The sequence below is a fragment of the Phyllobates terribilis genome, unplaced genomic scaffold (genome assembly GCF_046119375.1).
Source record: "Phyllobates terribilis strain yellow unplaced genomic scaffold, ASM4611937v1 Scaffold_5__5_contigs__length_657084704, whole genome shotgun sequence".
Lineage (NCBI taxonomy): Eukaryota > Metazoa > Chordata > Amphibia > Anura > Dendrobatidae > Phyllobates > Phyllobates terribilis.
Genome location: NW_027362765.1, coordinates 495,238,496 through 495,259,311, shown reverse-complemented (window position 1 = coordinate 495,259,311; position 20,816 = coordinate 495,238,496). Strand labels below are relative to the sequence as shown.

Genomic DNA, 20,816 nt, shown 5'->3' with positions numbered 1-20,816 from the left:
CCTCATACATTATGGAGTTCATCTTTAGCGCCTTCAGGGATCCTAAAGGGGCCGACAATCTCTCTCCCCATGATTCCAGCCCAAAATATTACTCCACCTCCTCCTTGTTGGCGCTGTAGCCGTGTTTGCGTGGGGTGTCCATCAACCAGCCATCCTCCACTCCATTCATCTGGACCATCGAGCGCTGCACGGCACTCATCCGTGAACAAAACAGTTTTGAAATCAGTCTTCATGTAATGTTTGGCCCACTGGAGCCGTTTCTGCTTGTGTGAAGTGGATAGAGGAGGTCGACAGGATGGCATATGCACAGCTGCAAACCTCTGAAGGACCCTGCATCTTGTTGTTCGGGGGACGTTGGAGGCACAAGCAGCTTCAAAAACTTGTCTGCTGCTATGACAAGGCTTTTTTGCCGCTGCTGTTTCAACCTGACGTAATTGCCTGTAGGAAAGAGTCCTCAATTTGCCCTTATCAGCACGCACACGTGTGTACTGTGAATCAGCTACATACTTCTTGATTGCCAAGACACTTCATCCTGATCATCGCACAATGTTGATTGTAGTCATGCCTTGACCTAAACACTCCACAATTTGTTGCTTCTCAGCAGCCGACACATCCTTTTTCTTTCCCATTTTGGCAGAAAATGTAGGCTGCTTAATAATGTGAGAGAGCCTTCTTAAGTAGTCTTGCCTTTCATTGGACACACCTGCCAAACTAATTAGCACAGGTGTCTGCAATTGCTTACAGTGATATAAAGAGCCCTGACACACATCACCATCAATGAGTTTAACTGACAAACAAACAAATTCTTCCCTTATCACTCCTAAACACTTTTTGCATAATAATTTGGAACGCGGTGTACATGTGCTTTTCCACAAAACACCAGTGGTTCACGTAGTGAATCTTACAGTTCTAACTTGCCAACCGTGGTCTGTATGGAATTGTTCAATAAAGGGCCCAAAATTAAGATAACATAGATGGGAGAGGTCTCTATGAATAGGAATTCCTAAGTATTTGATACCCTGTGAGGGCCAGGCAAAGGGAAAGTTGGACTGGATGGAATCCTATATGGATTTAGGGAGGGAGACATCGAGGGCCTCAGACTTCGCTGCATTGATTTTAAAATTTTACCATGTAACAAAGTGATCTATTTCAGCCATAACAGCAGGGGTGGATATATGTGATTGAGTGATATATACTAGGACATCATCAGCAAATAGAGAGCACTTGTACTCGGTGCCTCCCACCTCAATCCACCTAATATTGGGGTTATGGCGAATTGATGAGAGCAGGTGCTCCGTCACTAGGATGTATAAGAGAGGGGACAGAGGACATCCCTGCCTTGTCCCATTGGTGATTGTGAAAGGTGATGAAAATGTTCTGACGCACCCCCTGGGCCTTGGGACACCCGGAGCCGGACACTTTTTGGTGGATGCTGGTGGTTGTAGTCTTCGTGGCGGCGATCCGGTTCCGTGGCTCAGGGCGGTCAAACCAGTGGCGGAACTATTTATGTGGTTTTGATGTTTAAATGTCCGACTACGCCACCCGTGGATTGCGGTCAGAGTGAACCGCCGCTACAGGGCAGACCGCTAAGGCTGGTGTTGTGGGTGCAGCAGAGCGTAGCATAACTCCCCACGGGAGGAGTATAGCATCAGGGCAGTGTATGCGGAGGATGGGGGTGATGGTGCAGGGCAGCAGCAGTAACGACACGGAGTCAGTGATTCAGTTCAGGACCTTTACTCACAGTTCTTATTATCCAGACCACGTCTGCAGGTAACGGCTGCCCACGTCGTACTGTGCTCACCAGGTGAGGGGCTCAGACAACTCCCAGATAACTTTGGAGCGCTTCACAGGACCCCCTTTGTGTGTCCTTTGTCTGGCCTTTCTTACCAACACTTCTGTCCGGCTGCCTCGGGCCTCCTCTTGGTAAACTTGGCGCCAGTTTCCCTGACCCTATGTGGTGCCTTCCTAGCGGGTGGAGCAAGGGGCTGCGCCACATAAAATGTCAGAGCCTCCGGTTTCTAGCTGTGGGTCGTTTCCTGCCTCCACTAGTTCGGGGGCCGGTCTCCCCCTTTGGCCTGACCCCTCCACGCAGGTGGATTCGGGCGTGCGGTGGCGACTCGCCCGTCCGCACCCCTGGGATCCCTTCATTCCTCGTTCCTGGAGCCTTCTCCGCTCCTCTTCCTTCCTTCTCCCTCTTGCAGGCCTGGGCCTCTGTTACTAGGCCCGCCTCCGGAGCAGAGCTCATGCAGAGCCCCTGCTCCCTGCCACTTCTGCTCAGACTTCTCTGCACTGAACTAAGATGGTGCCCACCTTTTATACTCCCTTCTCAATGCACCCAGGAACTGCTTCCTCCCTGCTCCTGCACTGCAGGGTTCCCCTTCCTCAGTGTTCCCTCCCCCCACTCCAGCCAGGGACAGGGACTGTCGTGCCCATCTCAGGGGCATATTGGTCGCCCTGCCCCACGGCAATGTGGTGTAATGCATGCAGGTGTCGGGTCCTGATCCACACTCCATCCTTATCTGAGAGTGAGATATCACACCTCTGGGTGAGGTGCAATACGTCTGTAGCAACCGAGCCCTCGGTGCTACAGTTCCATTTATCTTCAGCCTAGGTGACGTATTGTGATACAGGGCCGTGATTTTGGCTATAAAAGGGTCCCCTAGACCCCTACCCCAAGCTTTTTAAGAGAATCATATATGGCGTGCCAGGAGACTCTATGGAATGCTTTCTCAGCATCCAACGAGAGTATCTACTTACAAATTTTTAACTGCATCTAGCCCAGGAAATACTTTGTGCCTAGTAGCAGTGTCTGCTAGTCAGCGGATTATCCCGGCTGTTAAGCAAGCTACACCACCTGTAGTTTGGACACTTAATTTTTTCAAAGGAAATGCTTCGGGACCACGGGATACTTAGTGAAGAGCATCAGGAGGCACCCCAAGGCATAGGGGCTGGGACTGGCACTAGGATGCCTTGCGGTGGACAGCCGAGCTCGATCCTTATAAAAGCTTTTTAACTGCAGCAGCTTTAGTGGACGCTACTGGAGCTGGAATTACGCGGCTGCTGGCATGAGACTTGCCCTCCAATAGATCCTTGTAAATGGATTTAAAGTGTATTCATTCAAATTAGAGGGACAATTTAAATTAAAAAGCTTAGAGCTGCCTCCACCACAGGGGGGCTCGCTCGACCCACCAGCGGACAGGCACCAGTATTGGGAGAGGGGGGCTGGCCGTCAGGGTTCACCGCGGCTCTGGCACAAACCCGGCGACACGGAGGTGGCACGGGCAGGAGCGGACTGAACGTGTCGGCTTCTCACTTTTTGGATTTTAGAAGGGCATGACATGCCTATATCTGTGTCTCCCCCTCCTTTTACTCCTCCACCTCTTTTCTTTTCGCATGACTATATGTACTTGTCACTTTTCCATGTGTTAGTTGTGTCTTCTGAGCAGTTTGTCAGCTTTTGGACACCTTTGAAGGTGTTTTCTATGTGTTTCTATGTGTTTTTGTTTGCCTGCCATTGGTTTTAACGGTGTTCGAAGGTGTTCGACGAACAGTTCGACGAACAGTTCGGCGAACACACGGGTGTTCGACGAACCGAACCGAACTCGAACACTACGGGGGTGGCTCAACACTAGTCCCAACGCCTAGCTGGTCCACGAGACGTACAGATTGTCTCCTGTGTATTGTTACCTAGCAATGTTAAGCATGGATTGCAGAGAGAGACAGGGCGTTTGGAGTCTAAGTCCAGGATTAGCCGCACTGAGCATGCCCGTGACCTGGCGGATCGTGATTGGTGGTTTGGCACCCACCTGACTCGGTGACCTGCAACCACCTGATTGGTCCATGGGATGCGTCACCAATGGCACGTCTGTGGGCAGGGCTTAGTCTTTAAAATGCCCGCCCACAAACATGGCGGCGCGCTCTGATCATTGAGCAGTAATGCGATTGTGTGGACGACTGTGTTCCACGAGTAGTTTCTGTCAGGCAGGCTAGTTCCATAGAGGCAGGCTAGTTCCATAGAGGCAGGTAGTTTCGTCTAGCAGTCTGGCTCTGCCAAAGGGGTCACCTAATACCCAGAGCAGCCTGCAGACGTCCTATCCACGGCTAGCGCCTGTCAGCCACGTGGAGTAGTACCCTTCAGTCCGGTAGCACGCTGGCTGGAGGCACGTGTACCCGTCGGCGCATTCACACACGCATCCTAGCGCCGCCACTGTAGTCCCTGTGCTGTAACAGGACTACAGATAGTTTTTCTCCGCCTAACTCTCATGCTGCTAATGGAGATAGAGCAAACCGCAATACCCGTTCCTGTGTGCAGTAACACGGAAGGGTCTATCATTTAAGTTGGTTACTTTTCTTTCTACCCGGAAAGTGTTCGGCAGCAGTCCTCCAGGCTGCATCGCGGACTCCGGGGTCGGTTGCGTTACATTATAATAAAGTTTTCTTCAACCGCCCTCCTAACAAGTGCACTGGCATCTAGACAAAGAGTTTTGGGTTCAAGTCCCATCAGCAAATAGTGACTTTTTTATTATTATTACAGTTGTAAAAGTCACTTATCAAAGTCACATATCAAAGTCACTTGTTAAAGTCACTTCTCAAAGTCATATATCAAAATCACTTTTCAAAATCAGTTCTCAGACAGGGTATTCAGCCTCAAACTGACATCATTCTGATGTTTGACTTTGATATCTGATCGTGTCCTAAAATGGACACTGTAGGGGTGATTATTAGTTATTTCATGCTCTTAGGGAACTTTGAATTAATTTAAGAAGCTTTGATGAGGATTAGTGTTGATCGAGCACTAAAATGCTCGGGTGTTCGAAGCTCGGGCTGAGCTCGCCGTGATACTCGAGTGCTCGACCCGAGCAACGAGCCCAATGTTAGTCTATGGGAGACCTGAGCATTTTTGCGGTGGCACCCCCGGCAGTCTTTTAAAAGCCTAACAAGTGCCCAAACCGATAATGACAGTGCTCAAATGACATGGGGACAGCATGGGGATCGCCCCAGGAAGCATTTCTGACCCCCAGGTCACTGCTGTCAGCAACATGGTCAGAGATATTAAGCCACTTTTACGGGCTCACAATAAAACGTTCAAAAACGAAACTGAAACTTTTTCCTGTGAAATATGTTAAGGAATTTCTTTTCCAGGGTAAAGACTTGTGTATAAGGTAAAATAAATAACCAAAAACAAAAATACTCCTCCACACCTTGGGCTATGTTCACAAGTAGCATTTTTTATGCATTTTTGCACTTTTGTATTGCTTTCAACTGTGACAAATGCATTCACTGGGAAATGTCATTTTAACATTTTACAACCTTATCTGGACATGTGCTGTGTGACACATGCATAAAGTGCTGTAAAGAAATGGGAACAGCATGGGGAAGACCCCTGGAAGCATCTCTGACACCCAGGTCACTGTCTAAAAGTGTGACCATCATAAGTGATCCTTGCCGCATCAGAAGATGCAGACTTGCAACTATCCCTGTGCAAGTTCTAGTCCCAGGGCAGTGTTCAATTGTACCTCCCCCATTCCTTGCAATACAAGCGCAAGTGTGCAGCCTGCCACCCACCCACCCCCAGGCTGCAATACTATGCTGCTTGCTTGCACTTGAAATTGGGCCTTTTAGGCATGTGAAGGCGGAATCTGGCCACCACGTCATGGCTGCGTTGGCGGCCTGGAATCCATACTCAGTCCCCAGCCGCCCGGCGTCCGGGTGTCCATGCTCGGTCCCCAGCCGCCCCGCGTCCGGGTATCCACACACGGTTCCCAGCCGCCTGGGGGCAGCCGGTTGTACATAAACGGTCCCCAGCCGCCCCTATTTCTCCTTGGAACATCCACCCACACACTTTTCTTAGCCCGGCCTGCTTTAGGGCAGCATTGGACGAGCCCACCAGAGAACCAGACTCCTCCGGTGGGCCCTGGCTTCTCCATCAGGGGAGTTGAGAGTGCCAAGGTGAGGAGCATGATGATGATGACAGAAGTTAGCATCTGCTTTGTTTTCTTTTAATGCAAGTGTAAGTGTGCAGCCTGCCACCCACCCACCCCCAGACTGCAATGCCATACTGCTAGGTTGCACTTGAAATGGGGCCTTTTAGTTTGGAGGAGGCCGAAGCTGGCCACTACCTCATGGCTGCTTCGGCAGCGAGGTATCCATACTCAGTCCCCAGCCGCCCCTATTTGTCCTGGTGTGCCTTATACATAAGATTAAGTGCGTATACCAAAACATTACCTGTGCCCTCCCCAGTGCATTTAGTGGGAAGGAGAGCCTATTCCGCTGTAGTGTGTGCATGCCAAACCCCTGTTCATGGTACATGCGAAGATGCCTCCCACCCTGCACCTGTCGTTGCAGACTTGCAACTATCCCCGTTCAAGTCCTTGTCCCAGGGCAGTGTTCAATTGTACCTCTCCCATTCCTTGCAATGCAAGCGCAAGTATGCAGCCTGTCACCCACCCACCCCCAGGCTGCAATACCATACTGTTTGCTTGCACTTTAAATTGGGCCTTTTAGGCATGTGGAGGCGGAATCTGGCCACCACGCCATGGCTGCGTCGGCGGCCTGGTATCCATACTCAGTCCCAAGCTACCCGGTGGCTGGATGTCCCCGCTTGCTCCCCAGCCTCCAGGGGGCGGCCGGGTGTCCATACTCGGTCCCCAGCCACCCCTATTTGTCCCGGTAACCTTTCTCACACTTTTCTTAGCCTGGCCTGCTTTAGGGCAGCATTGGCCGAGCCCACCAGACAACCAGACTCCTCCGTGGGCCCTGGCTTCTCCATCAGGGGAGTTGATGAGGATGATAGAAGTTAGCATCTGCTTTGTTTTGTTGGAATGCAAGCACATGTATGTAGTAGCGGCTAGGCCTGAGGTGGTCAGCGTTTTGGCGCATATCCTACCTCCTCCGAGGATTGCTGGATGCTTTCCTGCTACTATCCAAGTTCTATGACTCCCGTTAAAACAAAGCTTCAGGTGATAAATGAAGGATGAGGTAGTGGCAAAGGAGAAAGAGCAGGAGGAACAGGGACCATTCACATCAATATCAGGCCAGTCAACCAGATATGTCTTGTAGGATATGTTTCTGTAACAAAAGGAGCAGTTCGGCTACACAGTTATAGGGCATACAGTGAGTGCAATGCCTACCAAAAATTTCGAGGCACTCCAATGCCCCTTGGAAATGACATGGAGGTCAGAGTGTCTTAACTAAACCTTTTTTTCCATTTATAGCAACTGGGTCTCCTGTGCACTGTTGGCCTAAGCAGTGAATGGAAGGATTTCCAAAAATTATGAGGAACTGCAATGCCCCTTACAAGAGCCATGCAGTACAGCATAATACAAACATAAGTCCCATTATTGTGGAGTGGGTCTCCCATAGGATTTGCTTATGCCTTCCAAGCAAAAGCTTCCAAAAAGTAGGATGGAGCAACTTGCAATGCCCCTTTCAAGAGCCATGCAGTACAGCATATTACAAACATAAGTCCCATTATTGGGGAGTGGGTCTCCCATAGGATTTGCTTATGCCTTCCAAGCAAAAGCTTCCAAAAATTAGGGTGGAGCAACTTGCAATGCCCCTTACAAGAGCCATGCAGTACAGCATATTACAAACATAAGTCCCATTATTGGGGAGTGGGTCTCCCATAGGATTTGCTTATGCCTTCCAAGCAAAAGCTTCCAAAAATTAGGACGGAGCAACTTGCAATGCCCCTTACAAGAACCATGCAGTACAGCATATTACAAACATAAGTCCCATTATTGGGGAGTGGGTCTCCCATAGGATTTGCTTATGCCTTCCAAGCAAAAGCTTCCAAAAATTAGGATGGAGCAACTTGCAATGCCCCTTACAAGAGCCATGCAGTACAGCATATTACAAACATAAGTCCCATTATTGGGGAGTGGGTCTCCCATAGTATTTGCTTATGCCTTCCAAGCAAAAGCTTCCAAAAATTAGGACGGGGCAACTTGCAATGCCCCTTACAAGAACCATGCAGTACAGCATATTTCAAACATAAGTCCCATTATTGGGCAGCGGGTCTCCCATAGGATTTGCCTATGCCTTCCAAGCAAAAGCTTCCGAAAATTAGGATGGAGCAACTTGCAATGCCCTTTACAAGAGCCATGCAGTACAGCATATTACAAACATAAGTCCCATTATTGGGGAGTGTGTCTCCCATAGGATTTGCTTATGCCTTCCAAGCAAAAGCTTCCAAAAATTAGGACAGAGGAACTTGCAATGCCCCTTACAAGAGCCATGCAATACAGCACATTACAAACATAAGTCCCATTATTGGGGAGTGGGTCTCCCACAGTCTTTGCTTATGCCTTCCAAGTAAAAGCTGACAAAAATAAGGACGGAGAAACTTGCAATGCTGGCACCCTGGTGGTATAGTGGTGATGGAGGCTGAGGACAAGGAGAAGAACATAAAACAGCCGAAATGAGGAAGCATATACCCATGTGTGGGTGTGAAGCGGTGCATGTGAATACACCTCCCGAAATAACACAGTGGATTTGACTTTATGTTACTCTGCTGTCATTTGGTGGTGATGAGAAGTCTGGCCCATTCCAGCCCTTGTTCATTTTGATAAGGGTCAGCTTGTCAGCATTGTCAGTTGACAGGCGAGTGCGCTTATCAGTTATGATTCCCCCAGCGGCACTAAAACACGCTCCGATAACACGCAAGCGGCAGGGCAGGCCAGGACCTCCAAGGCGTCCAGAGCGAGTTCATTCCAAGTGTCCAGCTTGGATACCCAATAATTAAAAGGCACAGAGGAATCACGGAGGACGCTGGTACGGTCGGCAAGGTACTCCCTCACCATCTTTTGAAACTTTCCACTCCTTGTGAGAGTACCCCGCGCCTCAGGGCCTGTAAGCTGGGCGGGTGTCAGAAATCTGTCCCAGAACGTTGACAGTGTTCCCCTGCCTCTGCTGGATTGGAGTTGCATCTCTCTCGCCTGTACGCCTTGGTTGGGCAACGAACTGTGACCTCTGCCACTAGCGTGTTCAGATGGGAATTTTTTTAAGAGTTCTGCAGCAAGGGCCTTCTGGTACTGCCCCATTTTTGTAGACCTCTCCACCTCAGGAATAAGAGAGTGAAAGTTCTCCTTGTAGCGGGGGTCTAAAAGTGTCACCAACCAGTAATGACTGTCACCCAACATTTTGACAACGCGAGGGTCACGGTTATGGCAGCGTAACATAAAGTCAGTCATGCGTGCCAGACTGGTAACGGGCAAGATTTCCGTGTCCTCATCAAGATGACCACTGACCATGCTCTCCTCCTCCTCCTCCCCCCCAGTCCTCAGGCCACCCACGCTGAACCAACGGTATAACACTTGTACAGGTACTACCATCTACAGCGCATGATAGCTGCTCCTGTTCTTCCTCCTCCTCCTCCTCCTCTCCCTCATTGTCCCCCAATGCACGTTGGGATGAGATGAGGCTGGGCTGTGTGTAATCGCCCACTATGGCTTCTTGATCCATCTCATCATACTCTGGCTGCAATGCCTCCTCTTTAATTCTCTGCAGAGAGCGTTGCAAAAGACAGACAAGTGGGATGCTGACACTAATGATGGCGTCATCGCCACTCACCATCTTGGTGGCCTCCTCAAAGTTTGTCAGGATGGTACATATGTCAGACATCCAGGTCCACTCCTGAGGTCTTATGTGTGGAGTCTGACCTGAATATCGACGGCCTTGTTGCATCTGGTACTCCACAACTGCTCTCTTCTGCTCACAAATCCTTTGCAACATGTGGAGGGTAGAGTTCCAACGTGTGGTGACATCACACACCAGTCGGTGTGGCGGAAGCTGCAAACGCTGTTGCAACACAGCAAGGGCAGCGGAAGCTGTAGCCGACTTGCGAAAATGAGCTGACAGGCGGCGTACTTTCACGAGCAGATCTGGCAACTCGGGGTACAATTTAAGAAACCGCTGAACCACGAGGTTAAGCACATGAGCCAGGCATGGTACGTGTGTGATCTCTCCTCACCTCAGAGCCGCCACCAGGTTACGGCCATTGTCATACACGACCATGCTGGGATGTAGGTTCAGCGGTCTCAGCCACAGATCTGCCTGCTCTTTCACAGCTGTCCACAACTCACAAGCAGTGTGAGGTTTATCACCTAAGCTTATGAGTTTCAGCACAGCCTTTTGCCGCTTGGCGGAGGCAGTACTGCAGTGCTTCCAGCTTGTAACTGATGTGGTGATATCTGAGATGGAGGCTGAACATGAGGAGGAGGAGGATGATGCGCAGGAGCTATACACTGTGGGGGCAACTATGACTGACATAGGGCCCGCAATCCTCGGTGTGGGGAGGACGCGTTCTGTCCCAAGGTCCGACTGGGACCCGGCTTCCACTATGTTTACCCAGTGTGCCGTCAGAGAGATGTACCGTCCCTGGCCACAAGCACTTGTCCACGTGTCCGTTGTCAGGTGGACTCTCCCAGTAACTGCGTTGTTGAGGGCACGGCAGATGCTTTGGGACACGTGCTTGTGTAGTGCGGGGATGGCACACCGGGCAAAATAGTGTCGGCTGGGGACCAAGTACCGAGGGACGGCCACCGCCATAAGATTGCGGAAGGATTCCGTCTCCACCAGCCTAAAAGGCAGCATTTCCAATGCAAGCAGTCGTGAAATGTGCGAATTTAGGACTGTGGCCTGTGGGGCTTTAGCTGCGAATTTCCGCTTTCGTTCAAAGGTCTGGGATATGGACAATTGAATGCTGCGGTGGGACGTGGACGTGGACGTTGATGCTGTTTCTTGAGAAACTGCCATAACAAGTGAAGACTGAGAGGAGGGGGCATTTTTACATGCAGTATGGACAGGGGATTGCCTTGCACACACAACAGGGGGTTCTATTGCACGCACAACAGTGGAAGAAGCAGTGGTGACACCCGCTGACACTGGTCGTGGACCCTGGGTTTCGCCCCACAAAGTCGGGTGCTTTGCTGCCATGTGCCTGATCATGCTGGTGGTGGTCAGGCTGGTAGTTTTGTCACCCCTGCTGATGCTGGCATGGCAGGTGGAACATATGGCCTTTTTGGGGTTATCAGCAGAGTCTTTAACAAAATTCCAGACTCTGGAAGACCTAGCGCTTGTACTGGCAATGTCCCTCGTGTTGGTGTTACGGGAAACGGTTGCCCGCCTTCTGTCTGCGGTCACCACACTGCTTCTTCCTGCCTGTTGGGGTACTCTGCCTCCCTCCCCCTGTGTGCTGCTGTCCTCACTCTGCATGTCATCCTGCCACGTTGGGTCAGTTACTAGATCATCCACCACCTCCTCCTCTTCCACTTGCGCACCACGATGCTCCTCCTCACTTCCAGGCAATTGTGTCTCGTCATCGTCCACCTCTTGTGACAAATTGCCAGAGTCGACTTCCTGTGGCCGTGGCAGTTCAAATATTTGGGCATCGCTACATGGGATCTCCTCTTCCACCACTTCAAGCGTATCAGGCGAGGGGCACAAATATGGAAATGGACCTGTGAACAGCTCTTAAGAGTGTCCAAGTGTGGGATCAATTGCTGTCTGACGACACTCGGCATGGTGGGAGGAAGGAGCATCAGGGTGAGGAGGAGTATGCGGTCGAGACTCACGGCTACTAAGAGTTGACCGTGTGGAAGACAGACCGGAGGTGGTGGTGTCCAGGTAACTGGAAGTATTATCTGCTATCCAATTAATAACCTGTTCACACTGATCAGTTCTCAATACTGGTGTTGTTCTGTGCTTCCTAGTAATTCGGTCAAGAAGTGGGAGCGAGAAGATGTGGCTGTTGGTTGTGGCACATTTTCACCTTGGCCTCGGCCACGTCCTCTGCACGAACGATCACCAGAACGTCCACTTCCACGTTCCTTGCCACGCGCCTTGCCCATTGTAAAGGAAGTAAAATAGCTTACACTTGCACTATCAATGGAAAAAGGGTAATAAAAAGTAGATTAGAACCGTGGAAGAGGAAAACCACTGTTCTATTTCTCTGGCCTACACCCGACTCTTTTAAACAATCTGAACAATCAGGGAGAAACTATTACTGTTTTTCTTTATGTAAAAAATAACAAAACCTGAATAATAGAGATTTTTTACCGTGGGATGGCAAAACCACAGTTATTGTTTACTGGGGTATACCAGACTTTTTTAAATATATAGATTTGCGGCTGAACAGTGAGCGACACACTCAAACTGTGTTTTTTTAGATACCAAAGGCCCAAAACTGGATAGTACAGAGATTTGACCCGTGGAACTGCAAAACCACACTGGGATTTGTCAGCCCTACACCAAACTATTTTCAACAGATATATTTTTGTGTCACAACAGTCAGGAGACACTACTGTTTTTCTTTACGGAAAATATACCAAAACCTGAATAATAGAGATTTTTTACCGTGGGATGGCAAAACCACAGTTATTGTTTACTGGGGTATACCACATTTTTTTAAATATATAGATTTGCAGCTGAACAGTGAGCGACACACTCAAACTGGTTTTTTTTTAGATACCAAAGGCCCAAAACTGGATAGTACAGAGATTTGACCCGTGGAACTGCAAAACTACACTGGGATTTGTCGAGCCTAGCCTACACCAGCCTATTTTCAACAGATATATTTTTGTGTCACAACAGTCAGGAGACACTACTGTTTTTCTTTACGGAAAATATACCAAAACCTGAATAATAGAGATTTTTTACCGTGGGATGGCAAAACCACAGTTATTGTTTACTGGGGTATACCAGACTTTTTAAATAGATATATTTGCAGCTGAACAGTGAGTGACACACTCAAACTGTTTTTATTAGATACAAATGGCCCAAAAGTGGATAATACAGAGGTTTGAACGGTGGAAGTGCAAAACAACACTTGTGGTTCTCTAGCCTACACCTGACTCTTTTCAACAGATATATTTGTGTCTGAAAAATTAGAGACACGTTTTTTTTGGGGGGGGTGGGGACACCAAAAGGTTAATAAGACGGGTATTTGTACAGTGTGAAGGAGGAAAAAAAAAAGAGGATTTAGATGAAAAAAAAAGGATTTTTCCTGTCCCCTGAGACCTGGAGCTAAGTCCAGCAATTTCAGCAACAGGAGCAGCACACAGGACTGTAATGCAGCGTTTGCTGGTAAAACCACTGCGTCTCCTATACAGCCTGCCTGCCTGATATCTGGGATGGATATTAGTCCTGAGAAGGACTGTTTGTTTGATCTGGCAGCCTTTACAGACCTTACACTAACTATTTCGCAGTTTATATCTCTCCCTAAATCAGCAGCGCTGTCCCTACACTGTCTGATCCAGAGCGACTGTGTCCAAGATGGCGGCGCCCGGTTTTAAATACTCGAGGTGACGCTGTGCGGCCAGCCAATCACTGTAATGCCCGCAACCAACAAGGCTGCGGCATTACAGTGACTGGCTGGCAATCCCTGCATGTTCATTGGCTCTGTAAAGAGCGCCAAACATGCAGGGCGGAGACCCGAGCTCCCGCCCGAGTAACCCGGAAATGCTCGGTGCTCGCCAAACATCCCGAGTAGCGTGATGCTCGCGCGAGTACCGAGCAGTGTCGAGCATGTTCGCTCAACACTAATGATGATAAACCAATATGTGAAATGTTTTACTGTTTTATAAAAGGTGCATTTAATCCCTAGGCTACAGTACAGAGTGACAATATATTTTATATTTGTACCTGAGAATTTTCTGCATTGCTTTAGACCCAGTCTTTTAACATATAATCTTATAATTACACCATTTTCTGCATATTTCATCTACCCACATATGATTTATTGCTTTTTCTGCACAATATACACATTCCAGCACCGACTAAATGTGCCTAACTATGAATTAAATACAATTGAATATACATTAAAATGTAATTTACTTAGTATGTCATAACACCCACCAAAGACCCACAGGATCTTGACGGCTAATCATGTTATTTGAAACCTATCTTTTAAGCATGTGAATAGACTAGAAAAATTGACAAAGCGGACGACTGTAAATTGAAAAGTATATGTCCTTCAATTCACAATGGCATTCAATCTTTTATCAAACACTTTAGTAATGGCCGTATTTTCTAAAACCTTTGTTCTCTTGGCTTGGTTTTCAATGGCTTTCAAATATCATAGAACATTTTATAGGACGTTCAGATAAACACAAATAAATGCAGAAAAAATATAATGAATGTTACATCAAAGAAAATGTTGTACCCATTAGTAAAAAGGAGGATAATGCAATATGAATGCTCAATGCACATACAGTTATATGAAAAAGTTTGGGCACCCCTATTAATCTTAAGCTTAATGTTTTATAAAAATTGGTGTTTTTGCAACAGCTATTTCAGTTTGATATATGTAATAACTGTTGGACACAGCAATGTTTCTGCCTTGAAATTAGGTTTATTGTACTAACAGAAAATGTTCAATCAGCATTCAAACAAAATTTGACAGGTGCATAAGTATGGGCACCTCACCAGAAAAGTGACATTAATATTTAGTAGATCCTCCTTTTTCAAAAATTACAGCCTCTAGTCGCTTCCTGTAGCTTTTAATGAGTTCCTGGATTCTGGATGAAGGTATTTTTGACCATTCCTCTTTACAAAACAATTCCAGTTCAGTTAAGTTTGATGGTCGCCGAGCATGGACAGTCCTCTTCAAATGATCCCACAGATGTTCAATGATATTCAGGTCTGGGGACTGGGATGGCCATTCCAGAACATTGTAATTGTTCCTCTGCATGAATGCCTGAGTAGATTTGGAGCGGTGTTTTGGATCATTGTCTTGCTGAAAGATCCATCCCCTGCGTAACTTCAACTTTATCACTGATTCTTGAACATTCTTGTCAAGAATCTGCTGATACTGAGTGGAATCCATGCGTCCCTCAACTTTAACAAGATTCCCGGTGCCGGCATTGGCCACACAGCCCCGAAGCATGATGGAACCTCCACCAAATTTTACTGTGGGTAGCAAGTGTTTTTCTTGGAATGCTGTGTTTTTTTGCCGCCATGCATAACGCCTTTTTGTATGACCAAACATCTCAATCTTGATTTTATCAGTCCACAGGACCTTTTCCAAAAAGAAATTGGCTTCTACAAATGTGCTTTTGCATACCTCAGCCGACTCTGTTTGTGGCATGCTTGCAGAAACGGCTTCTTTCGCATCACTCTACCATACAGCTTCTCCTTGTGCAAAGTGTGTTGTATAGTTGACCGATGCACAGTGACACCATCTGCAGCAAGTTGATGCTGCAGCTCTCTGGAGGTGGTCTGAGGATTGTCCTTGACTGATTTCACCATTCTTCTTCTCTGCCTTCCTGATGTTTTTCTTGGCCTGCGACTTCTGGCCTTAAAAAGAACTGTTCCTGTGTTCTTCCATTTCCTTACTATGTTCCTCACAGTGGAAACTGACAGGTTAAATCTCTGAGACAGCTTTTTGTATCCTTCCCCTGAACAACTATGTTGAGTAATCTTTGTTTTCAGATCATTTGACAGTTGTTTTTAGGAGCCCATGATGCCACTCTTCAGAGGAGATTCAAACAGGAGAACAACTTGCAAGTGGCCACTTTAAGTAGCTTTTCTCATGATTGCATACACCTGGCTATGAAGTTCAAAGCTCAATGAGGTTACAAAACCAAAAAAAGTGCTTTAGTACGTCAGTAAAAAGTAGGTAGGAGTATTTAAAATAAGAAAATGATAAGGGTACCCATACTTATGCACCTGTCAAATTTTGTTTGAATGCAGATTGCACATTTTCTGTTAGTACAATAAACCTCATTTCAAGGCAGAAACATTACTGTGTCCAACAGTTATTACAAATATCAAACTGAAATAGCTGTTGCAAAAACACAAATTTTTATAAAACATTAATCTTAAGATTAATAGGGGTGCCCAAACTTTTTCATATAACTGTAATTTAATTGGCACCATGTTTTTTCATCTGAAGTGAAGATGACAAGGAAGATGATTAAATATTTTTACCTTGAAGCTCTCCTACATGTTAGACTAATCTTGTCTGAGCCTGTCGATATTGATGGGTTTGGTTGATGGTATATGAGTCGCCAGCTGACTGATGGTTACAAGAGATATCTATCGCGCATGTCCTATTTCGAACTTCCGATTGCACTTTTGTACCTAAAATAAGCTGCCGGCTAACACGTCATAGAGGACACCGGAGCGCTCAGCCGATTAAGTGCTCTTGTGAATGGGATTGCTAGCGGGGATGGCTGTTGACCGAATGATCGGCCGAAGCATCATTTAACCTATGGGCCATTCAATGTGTATGAACAACCTTACCTTGATCACTTGTAGAACAAAATAGGGTCTTCCATTAAAATATTAAAAAGTTAACATTTGAACTCATACCCATCATGCCGCATCATATGCACATCATGACATAACAGAGCTCTTCTATTTTCCCATATGGGACCTTTTTGAAAGAAAAAAATCCAATTTCTGTCCATCACCTTCACTGCAGAAATCACTGATTTTCTGGGAAAGTCTACTAGCTACCAGTCCGATGATGCCCGAATAAAGCAAATCATAAAGCACAGGAGAGGCGGCCACTGGGACTGTGCAGCAGCATGCATGTCACAGTGAATGTACTGTATTCCAGCAAACTGAAGGAAAGGACAGGGATAATTGGTTGTGAAAAGTTTTACTTAATTTATAGAAAACATGAAAAGGACAGGATTAGATTCATTTACAACAGCCTCAGGTATACCTACAGTGCATACAAAAGCATCAGTCACGCCCTCTGCCACATACAGTATGTACGTAATAGTTTTAAAAATATCACTTGGTAGTTGTACAGGTTTTGTTTTGGGTCCAGAACATCAAATTACGCCTCTTGACAACATTAGAATACAAAAACCAATGCAGAGTTGCATTTGTCACTCAGTTGCAGGTGCTAGTGTATGCGCCTAGTGTTATAGTACAATAACCATGGCACATTCTGTCTAAAATGTTATTTACTATATTTACCATGTTTAGGATTACTGGTCATAATTCACATATGAATCTAAGGTTTTACCAGGGCTTTTATCTTTAAAGATATTCTGGAATCCCTCTGTAATGGAATTTCAGAACTTTCCTGGACTTGCATACGTTTATTCTAAGTGCTGTACTTTTCTCACAGAAATTGCCCCTAATGTATATGTATGATGCATTAAATGACTTTTTTCTCTTGAACTGAAAATTGATGGTGGTAACATATTAATTTTTGCGTTCATTTCTATGTTATAGTAACAGTTTGCATATAAAAACATGACAGGTCTTGGTGAATACTTTTGACTGGTCATATTTTGTTTTTCAGAAAAAACTGCTCACAAGAAGATCTCCTGCAAGAGCAATTTATCAGCAGGCTGCGCTCATAATCTCTTCATATATTCTATGCCCTTTCTTTGATGGCAGCATAATCTTTTTAATCTTTAAATTATATTTTCCATTATTTAATAATATTCTGGGGTCTGACACATCTTTAATAGAGGAGCCTGAAGAAACAGAACTTTGTTGTGTTTAATATGTTTAATGTTATTATTTAATAAAAATGTTTTTCATTTGTGGATCTCTAACAATAATGTATAATGTACCAAATAAAGGGTTTTTTTTTACATATATTACTGTCACTGTTAGTTGCTTTCTATTTTTAAAATACATTTCTCAGAAAGATTGGAGCAAATGCAGATCTCAAAAGCTGGTGTTAGGAATGTGCCAGAAAAAGAAATCAGAACCGTGGATACTCTCACAACTTACATGTCTTAATGGCACATTTCTCTCACAAAGCAGTATTTTTTTTTAAATCACTATTCACACAGAACTATCTATAATTGATTGTCATGAGTGCATGAAATGTGGTCAGCTAGTTTAAATAGACTTTTCAATAAACGCAAAAGAAAATCCGGCACTCCAAAAGTACAATGCAGAAAGTGTAGCTTTATTAGATCCACAATCCAAACAAAAGTAACATTTTGGCCAAACGCTAAGACCTTCCTCATATGGAAGGATATGAAAGGGTATGAGCGCACATCACCTGGGCCATTTCTCAGTCTGTGCCGTTTCCGTTCCACAGTTTTCTAGTTCATGTGTTTAGTGATCCGTCTGAGGAAGGTCTTATTGTTTGACCAAAATGTTACTTTTGTTTGGATTGTGGACCTAATAAAGCTACACTTTCTGCATTGTACTTTTGGAGTGCCGGATTTTGTTTTGCATTTATATAGGGAGTGGTATTCTATTTGGGCAACCAACATTACAGATTGACGTATACCCAAGTTCCATGTAGACCTTTCAATAACCGCCAATTGGTTTGTATGTACCTGATCAGCGGTCATTTATCCCACCTGTCGGCTAGTCTAAATGCACCTTTACAAGTTACCAAGCATTTCCTCATAAAAAACACACTAAATAGAAGTCCTTGTATTGTCATGATTCAGTTTATATTTCTATGTGATGGTGTCTTAAAGGGAATCTGTCACCACATGTGACCTATGTAAACTATTAATATGGACATACAAGCTATAGACAGCTGAGAATAGTCCTCCCTGTATGTCTCATATCAGATGCTTCGGTGTGGCAAAATCATCTTTTATCACTTTATACAAATTAACTCTTCCGGGTTCTGGGGAGGACATTGCCAGGACGATAACTCTGCCTCCAGAGATTATTATTAGTTTTGAGCCACCCCCGTAGTGTTCGGGTTCGGTTCGGTTCGTCGAACACCGGGATGTTCGAGGAACTGTTCGTCGAACTGTTCGTCGAACACCTTAGAACACCGTCGAACACCGTTAAAACCAATGGCAGGCAAACAAAAACACATAGAAACACATAGAAAACACCTTCAAAGGTGTCCAAAAGCTGACAAACTGCTCAGAAGACGCTTTCTTTAAAAAAGCCGGCCGGCAATTCAGCAGCGGCATACACCGGTACCCGACAATTTAGACAAGAAGGAATAGAGCATCACACATAGATTAGATAGATAGAAACATGTCAGTCACATATATATGAAGTACAGTGACAGTGTTGCTTACTGTACTTGTCATTTAGTGTAAAGGATTTATTAAAAAATATAATAGTGTTTTCATGCACTGTCTCTTTAAAAAAGCCGGCCGGCAATTCAGCATCTGTACCCGACAATTTATAACAGACAGAATAGAGCTTCACACATAGATTAGATAGATAGAAACATGTCAGTCACATATATATGAAGTACAGTGACAATGTTGCTTACTGTACTTGTCATTTAGTGTAAAGGATTTATTAAAAAAATAATAGTGTTTTCGTGCACCGTCTCTTTAAAAAAGCCGGCCGGCAATTCAGCATCTGTACCCGACAATTTATAACAGACAGAATAGAGCTTCACACATAGATTAGATAGATAGAAACATGTCAGTCACATATATATGAAGTACAGTGATAGTGTTGGTTACTGTACTTGTCATTTAGTATTAAAATAAAGGATTTATTATTAAAAAAAATTGGCGTGGGGTTCCCCTTAATTTTAGTCTCTAGCGGAGGTTAAGCAGACAGCTGGGGCAGATGTTTGAAGCCTGGGAAGGGGGTAATACCCACGGAGCTTCCCAGGCTACTAATATGAGCCCCCAGCTGAATACATAGCCTTTACTAGCTATTAAAATGGGGGACCCCCCAAAAAAAATGACGTGGGGTCCCCCCTAATTTAATAGCTAGCAAAGGCTAGGCAGACAGCTGGGGGCTGATATTAATAGCCCAGGAAGGGAGCCATGAATATTGGCCCCCTCCCAGGCTAGAAACACCAGCCGTCAGCCGCCCCAGAAATGGCGCATTCATAGGATGCGCCAATTCTGGCACTTAGCCTCGCTCTTCCACGCTGCCCTGTAGCGGTGGCAGGGGGTAATAGGGCTGGGGTTGATGTCAGCTTATAATGCCAGCTGACATCAAGCCCAGGTTAGTAATGGAGAGGCGTCTATAAGACACCCCCATTACTAACCCCATAGTCAAAGTTAAAAGAAAACACAAACACCCAGAATAAAGTCCTTTAATTGAAATAAAGACACAATCCTTTATTGTTCTAAATTAAACCATACTTACCATCACGCCCATTCCAGCTGAAGCCAACGATCTCCTGCAATAAAAGAAAAATAATAAAGCAACATCATCCTTACCTTTCCATGGTTCCCACGACAGCTTCAGCTCTGCTACATCGAGATGACAGGCTGGACCGCAGCAGAACGCCGCCATCCAGCCTGTCATCCCGCAGACACTGAGAAGCGCAGGCATGCTTGCGCTCTGCAGTGTCTGGCTGTGACGGCATAAAGATGAGACGAGTTCATGTCCAATGAACTCGGCGCACCTCATGCACGTCACTGACAGCGTGGGAAAATTCTCACGCTGAAGTGCTGAGTGCAGGAGAATTCTCCCACGCTGTCAGTGACGTGCATGAGGTGAGCTCATGTCCAATGAACTCAGCTCACCTCATGCACCTCACTGACAGCGTGGGAAAATTCTCCTGCACTCAGCGCTTCAGCGTGAGAATTCTCCCACGCTGTAAGTGACGTGCATGAGGTGAGCCGAGTTCATTGGACATGACCTCGGCTCATCTTTATGCCGTCACAGTCAGACACTGCAGAGCGCAAGCATGCCTGCGCTTCTCAGTGTCTGCCGCATGGCAAGCTGGACGGCAGCGTTCTGCTGCCATCCAGCCTGTCATGTGAATGTAGCAGAGTTGAAGCTGTCGTGGGAACCATGGAAAGGTAAGGATGATGTTGCTTTATTATTTTACTTTTATTGCAGGAGATCGTTGGCTTCAGCTGGAATGGGCGTGACGGTAAGTATGGTTTAATTTAGAACAATAAAGAATTGTGTCTTTATTTCAATTAAAGGACTTTATTCTGGGT

At 46.0% G+C, this 20,816-nt stretch overlaps 1 protein-coding gene across 1 annotated transcript in view; it reads left to right on the top strand.

Moving 5' to 3' along the window:
- The window catches only part of HTR7 (5-hydroxytryptamine receptor 7), a 296,216-nt gene extending 278,711 nt beyond the window's left edge, over window positions 1-17,505 (top strand). The window contains exon 3 of the mRNA XM_073685540.1: window positions 17,261-17,505. Within this exon, the coding sequence (XP_073541641.1) occupies window positions 17,261-17,321 (61 nt within the window). The 3' untranslated portion in view covers window positions 17,322-17,505. The remainder of the gene's footprint in view (window positions 1-17,260) is intronic.
- The last annotated feature ends 3,311 nt before the right edge of the window (window positions 17,506-20,816 follow it).